At 31.7% G+C, this 24,076-nt stretch overlaps 1 protein-coding gene and 2 long non-coding RNA genes across 19 annotated transcripts in view; 2 read left to right on the plus strand and 1 right to left on the minus strand.

Moving 5' to 3' along the window:
- Positions 1-9,313, minus strand: part of LOC146995018 (uncharacterized) — a 96,395-nt gene extending 87,082 nt beyond the window's left edge. For 2 of the 5 annotated variants that reach the window (XR_015043475.1, XR_015043476.1), the window contains exon 1: positions 9,152-9,312. This is a non-coding gene — a long non-coding RNA (uncharacterized LOC146995018). Of the gene's footprint in view, positions 1-9,151 lie in introns of all 5 variants that reach the window. The other 3 variants (XR_015043478.1, XR_015043474.1, XR_015043477.1) reach the window with 3 other exon arrangements.
- LOC146995015 (uncharacterized) overlaps positions 1-24,076 on the plus strand; it is a 217,788-nt gene that overhangs the window by 131,109 nt on the left and 62,603 nt on the right. The window lies entirely within an intron of this gene.
- LOC146995017 (uncharacterized) overlaps positions 1-24,076 on the plus strand; it is a 184,858-nt gene that overhangs the window by 98,179 nt on the left and 62,603 nt on the right. For 10 of the 13 annotated variants that reach the window (XR_015043462.1, XM_085825234.1, XM_085825224.1 and 7 more), the window contains one exon: positions 14,929-15,066. The exons of the other annotated variants lie outside the window; for them this stretch is intronic. Coding sequence is in view for 2 of the 10 variants with exons in the window: in XM_085825234.1 (XP_085681360.1) it covers positions 14,929-15,066 (138 nt within the window). In the remaining 8 variants the exon portion in view is untranslated. The remainder of the gene's footprint in view (positions 1-14,928; positions 15,067-24,076) is intronic. 13 annotated transcript variants of the gene reach the window in all.

A 24,076-nucleotide genomic window follows, 5' to 3' on the forward strand; every position in this document is an offset into this window, starting at 1 on the left:
TAAGAACAAGTAAGGTGTACTTCAAATTTGATCTCTTAGGTTTATTAGGTCTGGCTACCAAATAACTGTTTTTGAATTCAACATCAAATTTTAAACATATATTTTTTTTTAAATTTGTGTCTTTTATTTTCAAAAAACATGCACGTAATCCGAAGTTTCTGTGACAAAAGTTAGTATAAGAAAAGTGGGACAAATTAAATTATCTGTATATTTAGTCACTATTAAAAACGAATTCTGGCTAGACTATGGGTCCTCAATCAGGAGGAATAGCCCTAAGGGGAATTTCAAAGTTTCAGAGAGTAATTTAGTCCACCTTTTCTTTACGTATTAAGTATTTAGATTTAGTTTATGAATACAAAAAAGAACATTTATTCAAATTTTGGTATTTACCAACATGTTTGATACTTGTTTAATTTACTTAAAAAATAATCCGTATTTAAACAAACACATATCTACTTTTCAAGTTTTGGGAAGGAGAGGTTGAATGATCATTTAGCAATGGTGGAAAGGGTATATGGGGAAAAAGCTGGTGAGAATCACTGGTCTAGACTGAGCCAACTTGATTTAAATTTAGAATTTTATACTCTATATAGAATTTTATACGAATCTTTAGTTCTTACTGTAGAGTCATTAGGTTTTATATATATATATATATAATGTTGTATGATCTTAAATCCATTTAGTGCGAATACAAGTTATTATTACTTGCGCAATTGCTGCAAAGTTAGTTAATAATAATTTATTTCCTAAACAGTATTGATTAATTGATTATATTATCTCCCGAGTTTAATTAAAGTAGAATTATTTTAAAAGTGTGAATCTATACTGTATATAGGTATACAAAGATACACATACATATACATGTATGTGTATCTTTGTTTTTATATTTACGCAAGAAATGGAAGTGCCTTTGTATCAGTGTGACAAAGGGAGGTGAAAGGGAATACTGGCCACACTGCTTATTTTAATTCTAAAAACTGGTAAGTTACTGGTTAATACTGGTAAGTTATATTTTGAAAGATGTTTTGAAGTAATTTGAAAGCAAAATGTTAATAATGTTTTAACGGGGACTGGAGTTAAATCATCACGAAGAATAAAATTTCAATTGTAAAAGGAAAATTAAAACATGTAATCATTGTCATTGATCGAAAATTAGTTGACTTTTCAAGGGAATCAAACCAACTCCCGTTCAATGAACAATAATTGATAAAAATACGTAAATACGAAAGTGTTTCGTCTGGTGTCCGCCGACAACATCGCGGCAAAAACATCGCGGAGGAAAACGTCGCGGAGAAAACAACGCAAGGCGAAAACGTCGTGCTACAAAACATCGTGGGAGAACACATCGCAAAGAGAAAAACATCGCAGTTCTAAAACATCGTGGTACAAAATATCGTCGTCGAAAATAAAGCGGTTCAAAAACTTCGCAATTTAAAAACATAGTCGTCGAAAATATCGTGATAAAAAATAAAGTATCTACAAATCATCGCATGACGATAACATCGCAGACATGCTTTTTTCAGACATGCTTTAATAACTGTAAATGGATATTCCCATAATGATTCGTGAGCGCAAGAGGGTAAGAAGGATAATTTTTACTTTCATATTTTTTATTAATACATTTTTGCTGAGAAAATAAAAAGGAAACTTAAGCATAGAAAATTAATGCAACTTATAGCACTTACTAGAATTTTAAATCAACATAGTTAACTAACAAAGACCATAATAAATTATTTTTAATAAAGATTTTACAGGTAATTTTTCATAAAAAGTATAATCTATTAAGTTGCATTTAATTTTCTATGCTTAAGTTTCCTGCTTATTTTTTCAGCAAAAATTTATTAGTTAATAAAAAAATGTGAAAGTAAAAATTATCCTTCCTTACATCACTTGCGCTCACAAATCATTATGGGAATATCCATTTACAGTTATTAAAGCCTGAAAAAAGCATGTCTGCGATGTTATCGTCATGCGATGATTAATAGATACTTTATTTTTTACCACGATATTTTCGACGGCGATATTTTTAAACTGCGAAGTTTTTGAACCGCTTTATTTTCGACGACGATGTTTTGTACCACGATGTTTTAGAACTGCGATGTTTTCGCCTTGCGTTGTTTTCTCCGCGATGTTTTCGTCCGCGATGTTTTTGCCGCGATGTTTTCGGCTGTAACCGTTTCGTCTTTACTCGAGTTATAAGTTAAAGCCAAACCGGCAATTCTAGTCAGGCCAAATATTTCCGCGAATAGAAGGAATTATGAACCAATGCTGATATTCAAAGAACTTATTCTTATGAAGCATTTTAGTCAATTCAATTTGGAGTAAAAATCAATTACTGTAGAGAAATCCTATTTAACTCGAGTAATCGTCCCCGACACTTTGATGTTTATGCATTTGAGTACTATATTATTTGTAGAAATTAAACATTGGAAATTGTCATTATGAAATCGAATTCAAAGTAAAGTTGAAATAAACATAGAAGATTATAAAAAAAGATAAATAATGCAAAATTTGTAAAAACAAATCAAAGACAATATAAAAATAATATAAAAAATAATATAGAAAATAATATAAATAAGATCAGTGAATGTACATGAAGATATAAAGGCCAGAAAAGGTATTAAGTAACTGTCTATTAGCTCTTGGACAGTGAAAATGCTTTTTTCCTTTCTTAAATTCTTAATCATTGCGACACGACAATTAGCCAGAAATTAATTAATTTCCATTCACTAGTATTTTCAAAAAAATCTTAACAGATGGTGTCTCTCAGATAAGAACTCCACAAAATACATCCCTCAAGAATTCCAAGTCCCACCCACTACCATAAATTGCTTCAAGTTTTACCGACTGATATTATTCAAAGCCCCTACTGCCGTTAAGAATTTTCGGACACCCTACACTTCTGAGTCAGACACGAAGAGAACACTTTGCCAACTCCCCCACTAGAAAGAATGTAAGTTACTTAATACCTTTTCTGGCCTTTATATCTTCCTGTACATTCACTGTTCTTATTATATATTATTTTCTATATTATTTTTTATATTATTTTTATATTGTCTTTGATTTGTTTTTACAAATTTTGCATTATTTATCTTTTTTTATAATCTTCTATGTTTATTTCAACTTTACTTTGAATTCGATTTCATAATGACAATTTCCAATGTTTAATTTCTACAAATAATATGGTACTCAAATGCATAAACATGAAAGTGTCGGGGACGATTACTCGAGTTAAATAGGATTTCTCTACAGTAATTGATTTTTACTCCAAATTGAATTGACTAAAATGCTTCATAAGAATAAGTTCTTTGAATATCAGCATTGGTTCATAATTCCTTCTATTCGCGGAAATATTTGGCCTGACTAGAATTGCCGGTTTGCCTTTAACTTATAACTCGAGTAAAGACGAAACACTTTCGTATTTACGTATTTTTATCAATTATTGTTCATTGAACGGGAGTTGGTTTGTTCCCCTTGAAAAGTCAACTAATTTCCGATCAATGACAATGATTACATGTTTTAATTTTTCCTTTTACAATTGAAATTTTATTCTTCATGATGATTTAACTCCAGTCCCCGTTAAAACATTATTAACATTTTGCTTTCAAATTACTTCAAAACATCTTTCAAAATATAACTTACCAGTATGGATGCACGCTTTTAAAATAATTCTACTTTAATTAAACTTAGGAGATAATATAATCAATTAATCAATACTGTTTAGGAAATAAATTATTATATATATATATATATATATATATATATGCGGGAGAAAGGAAAAATAAGCAATGCCCTCTTCGAGACTCGAGCCTGGATCTTTCGAATACGAGCCAATTGTACTAACCGTTACACCATGAAGGCATTCTAGAAGGAGGGAGAAAATACCTTATTTACTCCCCCTTTTAAAGGCCACTGGGTATTAGGGGACCCAGTCGTCAAATCTTGGTGGAGAAGAATCATCATCCACCACCTTTTTTTTAGTTCAGGCATCATGCAGGAGATATGAAAATTTAGCAATGTGCTTGCCTGGACTCTTAACTTGAACCTCTCGAATACGCGCCGAGTGTGCTAACCATTACACCGCGAAGGCATGCTGGAAGGAGGGAGAAAATACTATCCTGTTATGTATTATTTCAGCCTGTACTGTCAATTCTACTTTCCGCTTCCTCACCCGGATGTAAATAAGTTAGTAAGTAAACATGTTTAGAATGCAAATGAGTGAAGAGTATTTATGGCGAAGCTTTTGCGATTGAAAGGAATTGCGAGAATTGGCTATGTCAACTTTTGCTGTCAGGGTTTAGCCGTTGCATTAAGTGCACCAGTAAGTTAATTTTCTGAAAAGGCCTGTTAGGCTAATCTTGAAATCCTCTATTTATTACCTTGAAAATTTAGGTTTATTGGTTGTGCTGATGCTTTAGCAACTCAATATTTTGTCGATTGAGTTGTTAAAATATCAACACAACAATTAAGTATTGTTGTATGGTTGTGCTGAAACTTTAGCAACTCATTCGTCAATACTGAGTAGCTAAAGTATCAGCACATCTGTACAACAATATTTAAATGTAAGCAGTAAGCATAAATATGCAGAATGAAGTAAGCTTTGTAAACAATTTTATAGCTAACTTAATTTTGATAGCAAACACTCATGTAAACAGATCATGTTTGCAAACACGCCCTAAAAGAACATCATCTACATCATGCCTTTATCTACTGCAATATGCAATGTCCTGAAAGATGATGCCTGTACCATTACAATAAATAATGCCATAAAACATATACATGTACAACTATGTATCGCTATATATATCATGTAATGTAATGCATTTTAATTTAACGCCCGACGGTGCAGAACTTGCGGTGTTGGCTGGAGTCACAATTTCATTGTGACTCGAAGACGCCGGAATGTTGTTGTTTTTCTAGTTTGTGTTTAGAGCTAATGTGTACTTACTTCAGGTAAATATTAGGTGGCTCCTTTACTTCTACGTAACATAACATCACAAGCAGTAGTCTATATGTTAAGCACAAGGTGTACTCTTGAATAAAAGGTTTCAACCTTTAACCTTATTCTATTGTTACTGAACATCAAGTTGATTAGTGAGTTTGGTTTGGTTTAGTGTATGTGAGCACAGCAAAGCCTCGAGAGCTATCTGCCTGAGTAGAGGGATGCCTTCGTGGAAGTCTTTCTAAGAGATACTGGCTCATGTACAAATTACACATGGGGAAAACTACGAAAAGGCCCATGCAGTCAGCCCGTCTGCGGGATTGGAAACTCTGACTGAACTTCCAGTGTTCCACGACTTTACCGCTTGGCGGACTCTTTTGACTAGTGAGAAGTCACCAGCAATCTTACAGAAGGTCATTGACAGTTTGCATGCTCCTGTGAAGGATTATAACTTGTTTGTTAGCTCCATTCTTGAAGCTAACATTCAAACATAAAATTCTATGTTTTACTGGGGTTAGTTTCATAAAAAAAATTTCTATTGATTTCAAAAGAGAAAAAAAAATTGAGCATTTTTTGAGATAAGAATAGTTGAGATAAGCAGTATGCATAACAACTTACATATGTTACATTCTAAACGTGAAAAAAAATTTTTTGATTGGTAGAACGTATCTCATCTAAGACTTAATCATTTATTTTGGATTCGCAAAACTTTCTAGACATTGTTCCTTTGAAAAAGTTCAAATATCAGAAAAAATAAATAATTAGTTAGACAAATAAAAATTAATAAATAATGGAGTAAAAGCTGTACATTAAGCAAGCGTCAGTCATCCAATTCTCAAGCTTTTCATGTAGGCACAAGGCTCAACAGCGGCTAAGCGGTAAAAAACATGGAGGTAGGAAGTAAGATGGAGTCACCCTAAACAAGTTTCTCCGTACCCTGCTCTGAAGCACCGGCGATCCCTACGTGGTGACCAAAAAATTGGGTCATTTACCATTGAGTTCTATGGGATTTGACGCGTTCTGGTGTAAATATTTTGTAATTACGTCGCAAATATACATATAAATGTATATATTTTCTTTTTCTACAACACTTCAGAGTCCTAAGTATGTGAAAACAACATATTTTTAAACAGCATTTCATTCTGAACTGAATTAAATGCTATACTTTTCACGGGACGGTTTAATTTGAATGAAATATTTTCACAAGTTTTCGTTAATTACATTAGGAAAAAAAATTAAGGTAATTCGATTTTATTCGGTTAAGGTACAAAAATTAAGATCAAAGTTTATTGTATTATTAATATTAAAATTATGCATTATTTCTTTTCTATTTATAGAGCTTCTTCCTAAAATTCTTTCTTAAATATGACATGGTTTTTTGGCTTCTTTTAAATCGAAAAATGTAAGTCAATTTATAATTAATGCTCTATTCGGTTCATTTTAAATTAGAGAATTATTAGGAATTAGCGAAAAGGGAATAATTCTTTTAATTATACTTATCAGATTTTTTTTTTTTTTTTTTTACCCTTCATTTCAACAATACATATTCCAAAACTCTTTATTACGTTCTTAAGTGCACATCTCATAGCATTTGCTTTACAATACCTTTTAGCAGATTGCTTTCCAATACGAACAATTCTTGCTTAAATAATTTTATAACGTATTTGTCAACAGGATTTCAATTTATGTTTACAATTCAATATTAAAGTTATTATATATTTAGATAACATTTATAATCATTATAAATTAGATACATTTAATCATTAGATTTCTTCACAGTACTTTCACAGTTGTTTATAAGTGAATAAATTCTTCATTTCAAATACATTTATAAATAATTTAATGAATATTTAAGTATTTTGTCAAAGGCAGATATATGCTTTTTGCAAGCACGTGCATAAATACCCATACATATTTCCTATTTATCATTTCCGGCATGTGCAAATCTTTAATTTCTGTGCATTCACTATATTTTTCGTGTAAAGTAATTTACACTAATTTAGCATACACCCGAAAGTTTTACATAAAAAATATATATGAATATAATTTGAATGAAAATTATAAGTATTATTTTTAATACCCACTCAAAGGTCAGTTTTTCTTCAAAATTCCTCCACGATGGCATCTATCTCTTTAGGCAGATAGCCCTTGCATGCGTTACTCTATTTAATAAAAACTTAATCTGACCTATGTGCCTAATTACAAATATTTTAACATACATAATTTTATATTTACATTTAGCCATCAAGTTTCAAACTTTTCAAATCTTCTAGAAAATAAATTTTGGCAGAACTCTTTTAGCAATTTTCTTAAAATCTATATTTTTGTAGTGCAACAGCTTAGAATTTTATAAAACAAATTCATGATCAAAATCGCTGTTGTTAGTTATCGAAAAATAACCAAAATGTGATTTTTGCGTAAATGTCAGTAAACTATACAAATTGCTATTATCCATCACACTATGAATGTTTCTTTCATGCGAAAGTGTCCCTTTTTCGATTTCTATGGAACTGTCGTGTGTCGAAATACTATCAGAATCTTGTCAAGCGAGCTTCTGAATGTAAACAAAGAACACCCCGTCTGGTGACCCAAGCTTCAAAGCAGTGCTTCACTTCTACCGCGGAATGGCCCCTCCTCCCTTTCCTACCTCCATGCTAAAAAACGCTGAACACTGGTAGCTCGGTCCGGGGTTTAAATTCCGATGGAAAGGCTGACAGCATGGGCACTTTCGTGGTTTTCCCCTTGCGTAACATGTGTACGAGCGAGTTTCCTTTAAAATGTCCTCCACGAAGGCATGCCTTCCCTTGGCTTAGTGTCATTTCGTCCGTTCTCTTTTCATGCCGAGTTTGAAATAGTGTCGTTCGTCTGCTGCCATTCGCACTTATTCTGTCTTTCCCATTTCATTCGATGTTCGAAAAGTCACATTATGATTAAGAAAAGATATTATTCAAACGAACTGACCCTTACTACTTTGACCTAAGTTAGCCTTTGTGTTCTAATATTTATTAAACATTTTCTTTAGATAAATTTATTCTGAGCAGAATAATGAATTTCAGACATGTTCAAGAGGTGTGTGTTTGAATGTAATTCCATTTTTGTCATATAGTGTCTTTTTTTTCAATTTCACATACTTCTAAATAAAAATAGAACGCCTGTTCCTGTGCTTTGACAGAAAATCAAAATGTAGCAAGTGTATAACGAAGATGTACATGTTTTATTAAAAATATAGCGAGCCCTCTATAACGCAACCGTTCATGGTTTTAAAGGATTTTGGTTGTAGATATGGTGATCTTAGAAATGTGATATTCACTGGCAATGTTTGTTTATGTTCACAAAAAATACAGGTTTCTTTCAAAAGGTGACCTCTTAGAAATGTCTTCAATAGATATAATTCACTGTAATTATTTTCTAATGGATAATGGAATTAATTTAATCTAATGTCTAGAAAACAGCTATTTACCGTAGGGAGATTTAAAAGCACTATAACTGTAATTAAGAGCACTGTAATTGTTCCTTCACAATCAGCTGTAATATAAGATTAGCTGGTTTCTGTGTATTTTTCATGTTATGTAACTGATATCCATAAATCTTGAACAAATATACAGCAAATGCAAGAGAAATTATTAAAAAATTACAATTTGAAACATTAATACTATTTTTCTATTACTATATATAATACTATTAATGAATGATGAATTTATATAATATGTATACTTAGAATCTAAAAGCGATGAACTTTGATGACTCTATAAATATATATTTATGTAGTTACAAAATTTTATTAGATGTTATTATATGCATAGTTCTTTATAATCTTCCCAATCTCTAATGAAATGTTACATATTTATTACTACAGTTTGAGATGATTTTACTTAAATTTGTAGATATGCTGACTTCTGAGAGTTGTTCCATCCCCACCCAAAATAAATAAATAAATAAAATAAAAATTAAAAACACTATTCCGAATTGCTGTAGTTTAAAGATTAAGAGGTTACATTTGGAATTCATTTTTTTGACAGGGTGTCAGCTGACAATTTTAATTTATTCTGAAGTCGAAAAGAAACTATTTCTAGAAAATCACCAAACTATAATTGTTACATTCAAAAAAGCTTTCAGTGAGAAATATGTTTAAACTTTGATAATAAGCTCAGTCTAAAGTAAAGAATAAAGTATCTCTTAGCCAAGTTTTTTTAACATTTTGTGTGTTACCTTTCTTTATCAAATATCATGTTCCTCGCACTTAAACCATAAGATCCAGTGCAACAGCAATATCGCAAAATACTCGTAGTTTTAAAACGAGCATATCTTTAGAATTTCCGATACAGAGACTCACGCGCTGGAGATAAAAATGTTTTTTCTGCACAACGTTGCCATTGCTCGCTTTGAAATCCTTGAGTTTGTTAATCAAAAATTCGTCAAAGTTTTAAAAAATAGGAAATCGATCATAAAACAAATTTCAAATTTCAAATTTGGTCTTCCACATGCTCATATTCGTTGGAGGATTACGTTATTCAAAATTCGATGACTCTATGTACCATTGTTTTATCACAATACGAGAAATATACATACATTTATGCAGATTTTTCATTATTTAATTTCTTCAAATATAATGCAGGACTCTAACATTTTGTGGCAACAGTTTGAAAAGTGAACCGACGTTTATGAGTCCGACGCAAAATGCCAAAACGAAACTAATAGTCCTTCGGGATTCAAATCCCTTTGGACTAAAAATAAAATTCAAGTGTTTTTAATTAAAAAGTTAATGGTTTTAATAATGAAACATAATTATATTTAATCTCAGTCATATTACCTTAAAAATGGCATGTGAGAAACTCCGCAATGATATTTTTCATTTTCACATACTCATACCAAAGTTAAATAAGTAAATAAATAATAAAATGCAATTTCAGATTTATCATCCAAACGTTATAGCTAATCACTTAATCAGAGAGTATAAAGTTTGCTTTCAATGTAATAAATTAAACAAATAAAGAAATGATAAAATACAAACTAGACATATATTTGAAACATTGAAATTCAGATTTGAGTACTCCATTTATTATAATTAAAATTATAAATACACGATTTAGTAATAAAAAAATAAGCCCCTTTTATCGGCGTGTGCTTATATCTGTGTGGACTTTTATCAATGTGCGCTTTCATCGCTGTGGGTATTTGTCGCATGGTCAATTATCATAGTGGGCCTTTTTTTTGTGGGCTTTTGTCTGTTAACCAGTCCATGCATATCATTAAAGCTTCTTTTGATAAACATTAAACATAACAGTAAATGGCAAAAAATAAAAATTATCTAATATAAAGTATAACTGTGTGTGTCAGTAAGATAGAATAAGAAACAGACTGTTGTTTAATGCAATGAATAAGTAAGAATAACAAATAGTTTATAAAATACACACCATAATACGTGTACATCCAATGCACATTAACTTTTTGGAAAATTTTGGAATGTGTATATTGAAATCACTTGTGAAATGTAGAGTTGCCAACTCTCCCGATTTAGGCGGGAGACTCCCGATTTTCGACCGCTCTCCCGCCAATCCGATTTACAATATATTTCTCCCGACTTTTTCTCACGAATCTTTTAATTTTTCTGGGGGCTTCATAGTTCGTGCTGGTCTTTTCTGTACAGAATTTCCATGACTATCATTTCCAGGTTCTTCATTTATTTGTGGATACTCGGTTGGCTTTTCCAATGAATTGTTATCATCGTGTTCATCATCACTGTTGGATGGCAAAATTTTCTCAGCTTCTTCATCTGTTGTATTATCTTCTCTATAGTATCTGTCAGTTATTTCTGAATTATTTACATTTCCATTAGTTTGTTCCTTATAAAAAATAATAAGTTCTTCTAATATTTTATTTTTATCGAATTTTAAATAATTTTCTTTTAGTAAAGGTGATCTATGTTTCTGTTCATCAAATTTTACATCCCTCACTTCTTGAATTTTATTTAGTTCAGGGCTATAAATTTTGTATGCTTTTCTCTTCATGCTATAGCCTATCATAATTCCTTTTTTAGCTTTTAGATCCATCTTTCTATGTTTCTCTCGTCTTATATGAACATATGCTTCACATCCAAATCTTGTAAGATAAGTAATGTTAGGCTTGCGTTCTTTATATAGTTCATGTGGTGTAAACCTTTTATCATTTTTGTGACTCCTGTTATTCACATGTACAGCTACCTTAACGCTTTCAGACCAAAATTTTATCGGTAATTCTGCATCAATTAACATAGTTCTAGCAGATTCAATTATAGTACGATTAAAACCTTCAGCTTTTTCGTTACTTTCCAGAGTATAAGGCGTTGTAAGTTCATGTTTAATTCCCATTTTTTCAAAAAAAAAAAAAAAAAAAATTTATATTTTTTAAAAAAAAATTAATATTTTTAGCTAAAAACTCACTACCATTATCACTACGAATTCTTTTTAGTTTGTTTCCTGTATGTCTTTCTACTTGAATGATAAGTTTGATTAGAGCTTCTCAAGTTTCACTCTTCTTCTCAATTGTTATCACAAATATGAAATTACTGTAATCATCTACCACTGTTAAAAAATAACAGCTTCCATCTATTGATTTCTTAATTGGTCCAACTAAATCTATGTGCCATAATTCTAAAATATCTTCAGATTGCTTAAATTTCACACTTTTATAAGATGTTTGTGTTATTTTACCTAATGTATAAGGTTGACAATTGTTTTCAGAAATTTTTACATTTTCTAACCCAATGACCGATGAGTGTTTTTTCATTTCTATCAGCCTTTGATAATTTATATGACCTAGTCTCTGATGCCATAGTACATCATTAACATAACTAATTTTAGCTTCTTCAACAATATTTCCTTCAACTTCAAATTTATTTCCATTTCTGTTAGCTATATATAGAATGTTTCCCTGTTTATGATCACTTCTGCTTTATTCTTGATAAAAATTACTTTTAAATCATGATCTACAATTTTTGATACTGACAGCAGATTTTCCCTTAAATTCGGTACTTGCAGAACATTTTCTATCAGTTCTTATTTCTATCAGTTTGCATTTTAATGTTACCAATACAACTCTATTTGATCATGGCCCCCTTTTCAGCCGTCATTATTTGTCGTTCTTCATCTTTAAAATGAGTAAATATTTCTTTATTAGTTGCCATGTGAGATGTGGCTCCTGAATCAATAATCCATTTAATTTTTCTATTCTGTTGTTCATTTATTTTATTCTTTCCATCATTTCTATCTTGATTAAGATATGTGCTTTCTATTTTCTTAGGTACTTCAAATAAGCATGTAGCTGATTCATATTCTCTTTCCTTGACATTCTATAAGTTTTATTTGTTACATTTCTCTGCTGTCGGTGTTTTTGTTTAGTTTTCATTTTACATTCAGTTGATTTGTGGCCGAATTTTCCACAGCAAAAGCATTTTATAATATTATTATTATTTCGACATTCTTTTATTAATTGTCCTAATTTTCCACAATTAAAGCATCTTCTTTCATATTTCGATTTTATCCAGTTTTCTTTTGCCTTAGAACTTACTTCTATTTCTTTTCCTCTTTGTTTATTTTTTCCTTCTGTTTCTTTTAAAGCTTGTCTAATTGAAGCTAGATCTTTCTCTTTATTGCTTTTAATAATTTTAACATCAAATTCCTTTCTAAGTCCTTCTAGTATGAAGTAAATTAATTCTTTATCTCTTATTTCATCTCCAACTTGAATACTTTTACTTTAGAATTACAGCTCTATTCATATAATCATCTACTGATTCATTTTGAGTCATTTTCAGTTGAACTAATTCTATTCTACATTTGATTTGAATATCTTCTGTTCTTGCTGTGGGCCCACCAGCAGCCGAGCAGTAAAGTCGCTGAACACTGGTAGTTCGGTCCGAGGTTCGAATCCCGCGAACGGGCTGGCTGCATGGGCGTTTTCGTGGTTTTCCCCATGTGTAACATGTATACGAGCCAGTTTCCCTTAGAAAGTTCTCCACGAAGGCATCCCTCCTCTTAGGCAGATAGCCCTAGTGTGCTTTGCCATAATTAAATACACCAAATGAATGAAATGTCTGTTCTTGCCGCCATTTCATTTTTGATTTTTTCCCATAACTTCTTTGCGTTCTTTTCATTCGCATGTTTTAACGCTTGTGGAGCTGTCATAGTTTGATTCATTATATTTCTTGCTATCGCGTTATTATCATCCCATATTTCCCAAGTTTTTATTTCATTTTCGAAATTAACATCATCCTTTTTATATGGTTTTGGTGGTTCATCAGCTTCTATCATACTTCTCCATATTTTTAAACTTTTTAATTCACTTTCAATTCTGTTGGCCCAAATAAAATAATTATCATCACTTAATTTTTCTGTATGACTCAAATTTATCATATTATATGCCGTATTTTCTGATTTATATTCACTAATTATAATACAAGTCTAATTTTTCTCTTAGAGAAATTGGCGATTTTGTTAAGCCTAAACAACATTAATGTTCTGAAAGTTATAATGAAACTCTCCGTCTTCCAGATACATTTTTAACTTATTCATTTTACAATTTACTATCAATGTTGCCAAAATATTAAAACTTAAAATTATGCTTTATAAACAAATACTATCATTTTTTCCCCTAAATCTTTGTAAACATCCTCATATTGATTTAAACTCTTACTAAGCTGCTATTGGAATCGAAGAGCTCGTTCAACATTTGCGTCATATTGCAAAAAATGATACCTAATTTTCTTCCCAATTCAAGTCCTACGCTGATGACTCTAGCTGTGAATGCAGCTGGTACGAATTGGTCTTCGTCATGTTTATTTGTTTCGGGAATCATGTTAACTCATCCTCATTTAGTTCTTCGTCAACCATTTTTTCTTCAATATGTGCTTGAGCTAAATCCTCAAAAACCTTCTCCTCCTATAGTTTGGGCCAATTTAGTGATCTGAGAATATTCATACTCTAATGGAAATCTATCATTCTCATCTTTAGCAGCATCCAGCCATATTGCTTTCTAGCATGTGTTGAGCATTGATTGTTTAATCTGAGTATATGACAGTCCAACACAATCTAAGATTGTAAATTTCTTCCAAGCCATCCATAAGTGTAAGAGATTCATCATTCTCCATTTTTTCTCAAATATACCCAAAGGTTTGTTTGATATACAATGTCATAAAAGTCGGAATTATTACTTGATTCAATGGCTGTAATAAGGAAGTTGTATTTTTTGGGTAAAATGACAATTTCTATTTTTTGTGTTGTAAATCTTGAAGATGAATAGTCGCATTTTCAATTAAAAGAAGAGTCTTAAAAGGCAATCCCTTTTTACTTAAATAATTTTTGACATCTGGGACAAATATGTTTAGAAACCATTCATTGAACGTTATGGAAGTGACCTATGCTTCGAGATTGTAACACGAATCTTTGGCATTCGGTAGCATTACTAGATGAAGAGTCTGTGCTAGCAGCTAGATGAATATGCGTTTAGACTAACATGGGAACAATGGTTATACCTAAAAAGGGAGAAAATATATATTATAAATAATTCTGCATGAATTAAATGTTTTAAATTAGCTATATTGTGAATTTTTATTTAACTGAATTATATTCAAAAGTTAAAAAAATTAATCTATTGCTTTGTTATTAATATTATTAATCTGTTTCTTAATGTCTTAGTTTATTCATCAGTAGGAGACCAAATAACTTTAAAACATAATTATCTTGTATTTTTTCGAATGGCCATAGGCTAGTAAATGTGTTAAAGTAAAATAACATAAAAATTGCATTTCAAGACTATTGGCCCATTTGGGCTAATAAATTCATCTCTAATTTCTATGATGCTAACTATTTTCTTGATCCATTGAGTATTTCTGTAAGAAAAGAGTATGTATTAATGTTATTATAATTCATATTGTAGTTTTTACAATTGCTGAACAGTATTCTTTACAAATTCTTCTGTTTAAACGAATTATAATATAATACTGTGTAATTTAGGCCAGGCAGGATGTTAGACTCCCTGTCGTTTCAAAACCTGGTGGCGTAGGAGGTGATGTGAGGATCCAGAGGAGACACCACCGATGTCCCCTCGAGTTGGGACTGAGACACAAAATGTGCCTCCAAGGAGCGACCTGGGTAAAATTAATACTTTATTTTAACTTTTTCTTTTTGTACTTTTCATGAACAGCTTTCTTTTATAAGCTAAACGTTTGGAATAGTAATTTTTCCATCTTTTCTCAATAACAAACTCTTTTTAGAAAAGGCCTGGTTAATTTCAAATTGCGTTAATAGGGAATCTTTCATAAACTAGCAACAAGCATTCCAGAATTCCTTTGTTATTAAATTAATTTTGTCCCTTGTGCTGAGAAAGGACTATGATTTGACACAAGATGCTTCCTAACTGCATAAATAAGACATTTTTCTTAAATCCTTTATGAAAGTCTTTTTCTATTGAGTTGAATTGAATTTATGAATTTTTGTGGAATTTTTGCATGCTAAAAACAGACTTTTTTGTTTTACATGATGCTAAATTTGACTTTTGAGTGCCATTTTTTTTTAATACAGTTGCAAAATGTATTGCAACTGTATTCAGGGACTACTGTAGTTCTCTAGGAAAAACGATTTGACGATTTAAATGAGCATCTGAGATGCTGCAATTTCTTCTTGGTCTATGATATCTAAAATAAATAAAATAACAGCATTGGAAATTTTTGCAGATTTTATGTCCTTCTAGGAAAGTGAATTTTTATATTATACTGATATATGACATGCTTTTATAAGATGGTAATGTTCTTTTCCATGTAAAGTCATTAAAAATGGGAATCTAAAATATTTTTTGTTTTATGGAAGAATTACTTTTTCCAATATCTACAATTAAAATAATTTTGCAGATTATTTTTCTTTGACTGAAACATGTTTACTACGGGTTGAGAAGTGAATAGAGTGTTTATATCAAACATTTAACTTTATAGAAGTTTGAAAGTGATTTCAAATATCAATACTGCTTATATTTCCTTTCAAAGAAAAACCTTTAGCTGTCCCCATTAAATTTTAAAATATTTGCCAGAAACAAGAATACTGCTTGCACTGATTAAGAAAAAGCAGAGCTTTTTGCCAACTCTCTCAAAAATCAGTTCAAGCCAAACGTTTTTCCAGCTAACAACCCTCTGGATCAAGAAATTACGAACTTCATGACTGATGGGATTTCCTCCCCAAAGAATATCACACTTTACCTCTCCACCTGAAGACCTCATGCAGCTCATTAAGCTAGATAAATTAATTACTAATATATTTCCACATATTTGCTTTAATTCCCACATCTAATGATGAACTTGCAAATCAGTCATTTGCCTGATCCATATGGCAAGCCGCCACTGCCTGTCACTTACGATATCTGATAAGAAAAATCAAACATTTATTTAAGAAATTAAAATTTTGTATTATTTCATGTTTCCATTAAAGTAGGGGTTTTCAACGTTTCACGCCTGAGAGCCACATGGATAAATTCATAAAGATCCGCGGGCCACGTGTCTGACAAAAAAATAGTGTAGTCTGAAAATTTATAAAAAAGGGAGCTTTGTTTTGTAAGACTATAACTCATTCTAGCCAAAGATATAGTGTTACAGATTTGCATATATATATATATATATATATATGACTTTTTGGAACCAAAACATCAAATGGAAATTGAATTAAAACGTTTTGGAACTTTTTTTTAACTATGAAAAAAAAAGCGTAAAGATGATTGTACGGAACGATGTTACAAAATGCATTTACAATAAAAAAAGAAAACAAATTACATTACTGGCGGGATATGGTAGATACTTTAGTTTTAAAGTAAAATTTGACGTTGTTTTTGCTTGATTAGAGCTTCAATATCCGGTTTAATCTGTCTTGCTGAGTTTCCTCCAAATGTCTGTTTGTCAGCCGTGTTCTTGTTTTCGATTTTAGGATTTTAATTTTACTACAGAGCTGTTCACATATGTAGGTACTGCCAAAGAAAGAAGACAAGAAGTGTGTATGTTTACGAATTCCCTGGATACTTGTCTTCGGTCACGTACTTCGAATAAAAATTAATTAGTGTAGGATTTTCAAGAAACTTGTGTTTTACTGCAGTCACACTCTAAATCTATAAATTCTAATTGAAGTTCAGGTGAAACACTTGCAACGTCTACTGAAAATGGTAAGGAGAACAATCTAATTTCATTTTTACGAAAATCACAAAATCTGCTTTTGAATTGAAATTTGAAATGCATTGTACATAATTATTTGTATTCCACGCTGTAGAGTTCTTTGCACACTCCACCAATTTTAGAAAAGTGAGTGGGATTCTTATTTAACTATTGACTTTCCCAGAGGATTAATTTTGTATTAAAAGCTTTTTACAATATAACAAAGATTATGAACAAGTAGATCTTTTAATTAAGACGCAATAAGACGTCGAACAAATATAGTAGACGATACTTTTACCCTGTTTGAAGGTAATAAAGATGATTTAAATAAAGTTCTTTCAACAATGAATTCCATTGATCCTGCTATTCAATTCACTTTTGAACTTGAGACTTGAAAATCTCTTCCGTTTCTCGACACTCTAGTCACGCAAAACACATCCATCTTCAGTACTACGGTTTACTGAAGCCTTCCACCTCACTTCAAATCATGTCATCCGACTAAACAAAAGTTAGCTTCATTTTATTCCTATGTTTTCCGGGCTCTTCAAGTTTGCTCCTCCAAACTATCCTTTGATGAAGAACTAAATTATTTAAAAGCGATAGCTATTGACAGGGGCTTTTCACCTAACATTATTAATGAAGCAGTTAAAAACTTCTCATCTCAACACACAAAAAAGCCCATTCTTGTTTTAGGAGATTATAAAAATTCCGTTGCCATTCCCTTCTTTCCATCAATTGGCTATAAGGTTGCACGTATTTTGCAGAAAATTGACTTTCGGGTCATTTATTCTCCGATCAATAAAATTCCGAGTTCTTTACTCAAGGATCCCATTCCGGATATGAATTCCTGGGGTATTTATAGGATTCCTTGCCAGTTTGGTTTAAATTACATCGCCCAAACTAAGAGAGCCTTAAAATTTCGCGTTAAAGAACATGAGGCATATGTTAGGAAGAAGGAAACACAGAAGTCTTCTGTTGCCCAACATTGTTGGTATGAAAATCACAATTTAAATGTTTCTGCTGCCAAAATTATTCAAAAAGCATCTTCCATTGGTGAACTGGATTTTCTAGAGGCATTTCACATTAAAAAAATCTTTCTGTTCTAGTTAATGACCCTGATTCCAATCCACATGCCTTCAGCCTTTAAAGAAATTATGTTTTAGTTCTGGTTTCTTCAACAGATGGCGCCAGTAGCTTGTTTCTTGTCCTGGCTTTTCTTGTCTTATGTTTTCATTATATCTTATCTCGTTCATTTGCTCTTTTGCAGCTGAATATGATGGTTCGGTAAAACCATCGAAACTAGTCCTGCGATATTTGAAAATATAACGCTGATTTTCGTTGTTTGACTTCTAAATTAATATAGGTAGATCTTTTCCCTGTAAGCGGTAGTTCATATCATTGAGATGACCTGCAATGTCTGCAAGAAATGCAAAGTCTCTCAACCATATCTCATCACTGAACTCGTGAATAGAGTTTCCTTTAGATTCCATGAATTGTTGAATTTCGCTCTTCAAACAAAACAGACGCTGAAGCATCTTTCTTCAAGAGTGGACAAGATCAAACAAGAGTGGCCTCAACCAAGGTACTTCCACATAATACACAACATCACCATATTCAGCTTCCAAATCAATCAAGAACTGTTCAAATTACCTGTGATTAAGTCCTCTAGACCGAATGAAATTAACCACTTTTACAACAACACTCATCACATTGTTCAAAGTTTGAGAATAACTTCTTGCACAAATTTTCTTGAAGAATGATGCAGTGGAAAATCATCATAGTATTATTTCCACTAGCCTTCATATGAGATATGAGTAATGTTCTTAATTTCATTTTGTCTCCAGTCATAGATGTAGCACCATCCGTGGTTATAGCAGATATATTACCGAAGTCAACATTACATTTATCCAAAGTTTGTGTCAGACTGGAATATAAATCCATTCCTCGTATTGTACTTTTAAGTGCAACAACTCTGGCTTATTCCTCTACTATTGTGAAGTCTCTATCAACGCAACGAATAAAAATGGTTACTTGTGCAATATCTAAATTGTTGCATCTGTCGATTCATCTATCGCTACAGAATAAGACTCAAATTTTTTGCATTTACATTTTAATTTTCTGAATATATCTCTTGCGAGATCCTATATGCGCTTGGCTACTGTCACACCAGACAAGCTAATATTCGATATGACTCGAAAGCCAAAGTACATCAACTGCACTCTGAAGACATTCTTTTGAAATTCTCCATAAGAAAATGGTTTTCCACCCTTAGCAATTTTTCTGCTATTACGTAACTAACACGAACACTATTTTCATATTCTTTATTCGCTGTGGTGAAGAAAGACCGCTGAAAATTTAGTTTTGATTTTAATTCACTCACCTTATCACTTCGAAAATGACCTTCCAGTGCAGAATGTGTCTCACTGTGCTTAGTATCATATCTCTTAATGTTGTATTCCTTCATCACAGATACACTGCCGTTGCAAATAAGGCAAACTGCCTAAAATTCGTCATTTTCAGAAAATTTTACCTCAAATAATATGAGGCATGTCAATAAAATGTTTTAAATATCAAGAATAGGAGGGATTTTTTTTTACGAGAAAAAGCTGACAAGGCAAGTTTTCTTGAAATCAAAAATTCTTCAATGTTTCTTCAAATTCAAATGTGGGGCCACTAAAACACCTTCAGCGGGCTACGGGTTGAAGAACCCTACATTAAAGTAATGGCAACAACATCGAGTTAATTTGCTGACTTGTTTGACATTTTATACATAAAACATTATAATAAATTCAGCGGCAATGATTAGACCCCATAAAATTTGAGTTACTTTCGAAGTTTGAGAAAATAATGAATTAATGTTCATTTCGATTGAAGTGGTTGCCATTTGTATGAGGTTTATTATGCTGAAAGCCAGCTTTGAACTGCGACCGCAATGGTTAAGTGTGGAGCCATATTTCTGTGACCCTTGACATGCGCATCGCGATTGCACTAATACCTGCTCTACTATTTCTTTGGTTATTTCAACGTTCATCTGGAATCTCTCCGCTTAGTTTTGTACAATAACTTATAGGAATAACTATTCATGCTCGATTCAAAACTGTTCGATAATTTTCTAAAATGTTTCAAAATTTATCTTTGTATGTCTGAAAACGGACGACATTCGCATTTTCAGACTTGTCTTTAACAGAGACGATTTCAACGAGGAATATCTTCTATACTTCAAAATCTCCTTATAAGTTGGCTGTGATTCGTATAATATATATGCGTTCCAATGCAAAACACAACGAAAGACCATATTAGTCTATGAAAGTCAATATTACGTAAAATGAAATAAAAAAATTACAGTATTCAGCGTTAGTAACAATTATTATGTCACTGGAAACTGCATATGTGTGCCGACAATAAAATAATCACCAGTATATGAGGCGAATGAAGAAATATGGTGAAGTGAAAAGTGGAAAAAAGGTTAAAAGCAGTAAGAAAAAAAATTCAAAGGTTTCAGATTTTAAATTAATTAAAAATTTAATTGCGTTAAATTACTTTTTTAACGTTTTCCTTATTTTTTAAATATCATGTTCTTTGTATTCAAACCATGAAACTCAGTTCAACAGCAATATCACAAAATAATTTTTAAATGAGTATATCTTTAGAAATTCCGATACAGAGTCTCGTGCCCTGGAGATAAAAATGTTTTTCTTTCGCACAGTGTTGCCACTACTTGCTTCAAATCGTTTAGTGTTTTGGTCAATAACACGTTGAAGTGTTTCTGAACAAGAAATTGATAATAAAACAAATTTCAAATTCAAACTAGGGCTTCCACATGCCCATATTCTATGGAAGATTACGTTATTCCAAATTTCAATGGCTTTAGGTTACGCTATTTTACAGTGCGAGGAATATACATACATTTATGCAGATTCTTCACTATTTAATTTCTTTAAATATAATATAGGGCGATAATATTGGGTGGGAACAATTTGAAAAGTGATTCGCCGTTTATAGTTTTTAACGCCAAATGCCCATGTACTTTAAGTTTACATTTCTCAGCTTTAAAATAATACTTTTATTCTATTTGGGTCTTTCAAGATGATGTATTTATCTGTTTTGGAAAATTTCAAGATGCAACATTATTTGACACATCTTTTCAAATCAAGAAAGTATCTCTGCCCTGAATGCTGTTGATGTGTAGTTGTGAAGAATATCCAGTTGCGTTGATAATATTGTATGATACTTCAGTATTCCTTTCTGCAATGGCAATGAAATTCAAGTACTTATTTAACGTTCAAAATTGCATTTCTTGTCAATTTTTTGTCAGCAGTGTATTATACAAGCAAATAAATATTTACTTAATTATATGTAGTTGAAGAAAGTCTGTCGAAGAGAAACCTTTATTTACAATGTATTGATTATACATTACGGTTGCAAGTAATGAGGTTTTCTATTCGTTCAATTTATATCTTTAAGACAAAAATATACCCACTGGCAAAATGATTTGTGTAACATAATATGTATATTATTTGATTACGACAAAGCATGCATGGGTTGTCTGCCTAAGGGGAAATGTCTTCTTGGAAGGAGTTTTAAGGGAAACTAGCTAGTATATTCCTTAAACAGTAGACAAATCATGAAAACGCCGATGCAATCAGCCCGTCTGTCTAGAATCGAGCTCAGGTCGAAGTACCAGTGTTCAGCATCATTATTGCACGGCTGCTCATAGGTCAATGTAGCTGGATAACACAACAACTCTGTTTTCACACCATCTATATATATAAAGAAGAAAATTTGTGCGTTTCTCACCAAACTTGCTACAATTGTTTTCTGGGTCTTGCAAAGGTCGACCACCACTTTTTTCCAAAATGAAGTAGCTAAAATCAGAGATATTAATTAAAAACTTGGGAAAATGATAATTTTCGCCCTAATATTTCCGAGTGGCAACCCTCTCGCAATCAAATCCTAGAGATTATTAATAAAAAATTTCTAAGTTTGACAATGAAATAAAAATAGAATTGCCAAACATTAAATACATTATTCCCGATTCCAAAAATCCGTGGTAAGCCATTTCGACTGGTCCCATCTTCTTTCGAATTTAATCAGCTGACATACTAATTAGAAACTCTGAAAGCGCTGATTTTCGCACACATTTTTCCGAGTGGCAACAGTCTCGAGCTTTGGAGATAAAAATGCTTTATTTCGAAGTGTTGCTACCGCTCGCTTTCAAATCATGGAGTTTTTTAATAAAAATTTGTAAGTTTTACAAAATCTATACATATAAAGAAGAATGTATGTTTGTTTGTTCATGTTATTAATTTCTGATGAATAAAGGTCAAGATTTTGCCACATTTAATCAACTAAAATTAATTATAGGTGAAATATTGAATGGAAATTAAGCTTTTAGGACTATTTGATAAGAAAAACAAAAATCATTCAAAACTGCGTGCCATTGTTGCTGATATAATGAAACAGAATTAGCTTATTTTTCTATCGAAAATTTTTATGTGGGTTCCATATCGCATCAGACTGAAAAATGTATGAATGTGAATTGTACTTTTTTTTATCGTTTTTAGAGAAGGATTATAGCGGTATTACAGATCTGTGCTGTTAGATGCATTGCTCTCAATCCAACTTGTACTTCCGCTAATCTCAAAATAAATTTGCAAGTTTTATTCTTTTGAAACTAGTTGAATTTTATCTGCAATCCACGTTTACATGGAAACTTTGAAAGAGAAATTAAAGGGCCTGTTTTATACCTTGATGCAGATATAAGGATACTGCACATAGCAGGTAATTCTCAGTAATCTGAAATACTTCCACAATGGATCTTTGAGAATTTTCCTAATTAAATACCAAAGGACCAACGATATAAATTTCCAAGCACCTACTATCTTAAATATCGTTTCATTCCACGCGCTTTACCAGCTCATATCAAGTGAGATGTAATTAGTACTTTGACACATACGTGATTATACTGAGTTTCTGCTGTTGAGTTCTAGAGCCAAGTGAACCTGAATAAGAGTTAGGGGGGGAAATGCTTAATGTTGTAACAATTCTGAGGAAACATTTATGTGGAACAAAATTTAAAAGAGTATAAACAAACATGACACTCAGAGAGCAACTCTAAATTATTATTAGGTCCCAGGCAAAATTTCTGTATATGGAACATGAGTCGTTTTCTTAGAAATGTTTCTACTGTTGGCTTTTTCGGAGGGAAGGAGAGTTTCGAGTTACTTGAGGGTTTTGGTTAGTTAAACGAGACAGTCCGAATTTCAATGTGCTACCTGTTATTAAATGATTTAGCTTAAAGAGCTATTTTGAGCTGTGATTTACATGGTTATTGGATGAATGCTTAAACTTTCTAAAAAATCTTTTTAGTATCATAATTATAATACCTGAGACATGTTGTTCTGTATAAAGGAAAAACGGTGACAGATATCAGCGATAGAAAACTAACAGCAAAGTGATTTGTTGAGGCACTTGTGTTGAAAGCGACCTCTGTTATTTATAAAAAGAATGATTATCCTATCTTAACGTTGAGCTTCTATTCAGAAAACTATGAGATTTCTTTTCTACCTTATTTTCTATTACGTGATATCAGATATTTAGAAGAGATCTGTTTGGCAAAATATACTTTAACAAAAAAAAAATTTCTTCCATCAATCTCAATAGTGGCTTCTTTGGACCTTGCACGAAAGAGACTGAGTGGGCCGGACTTGTGTTCTTCACATCTCGGAAGAATATCATGTGATGTACCAACAATTTACGTTGTGTGGTATTAGCGTTTCATAATACAGCCAAACCCCAAAACACACGCCAAAATAATAGTAACACATATTTATCTTGTGAGTAAAATTGAGAAGACTTGGACTGTTGATGCTTTAAAAATGAATTAGGTATAAAAGATTAGGCATTAAAAATTGTTTGCTGTATTATTTTATAATTATTTATCTAGTTATTCGAATTTTTCAGTTTTTAGCATT

This window comes from Stegodyphus dumicola, chromosome 10, assembly GCF_044657685.1.
Source record: "Stegodyphus dumicola isolate Sdum_Otavi_A_Nest chromosome 10, ASM4465768v1".
Taxonomy (NCBI): Eukaryota; Metazoa; Arthropoda; class Arachnida; order Araneae; family Eresidae; genus Stegodyphus; species Stegodyphus dumicola.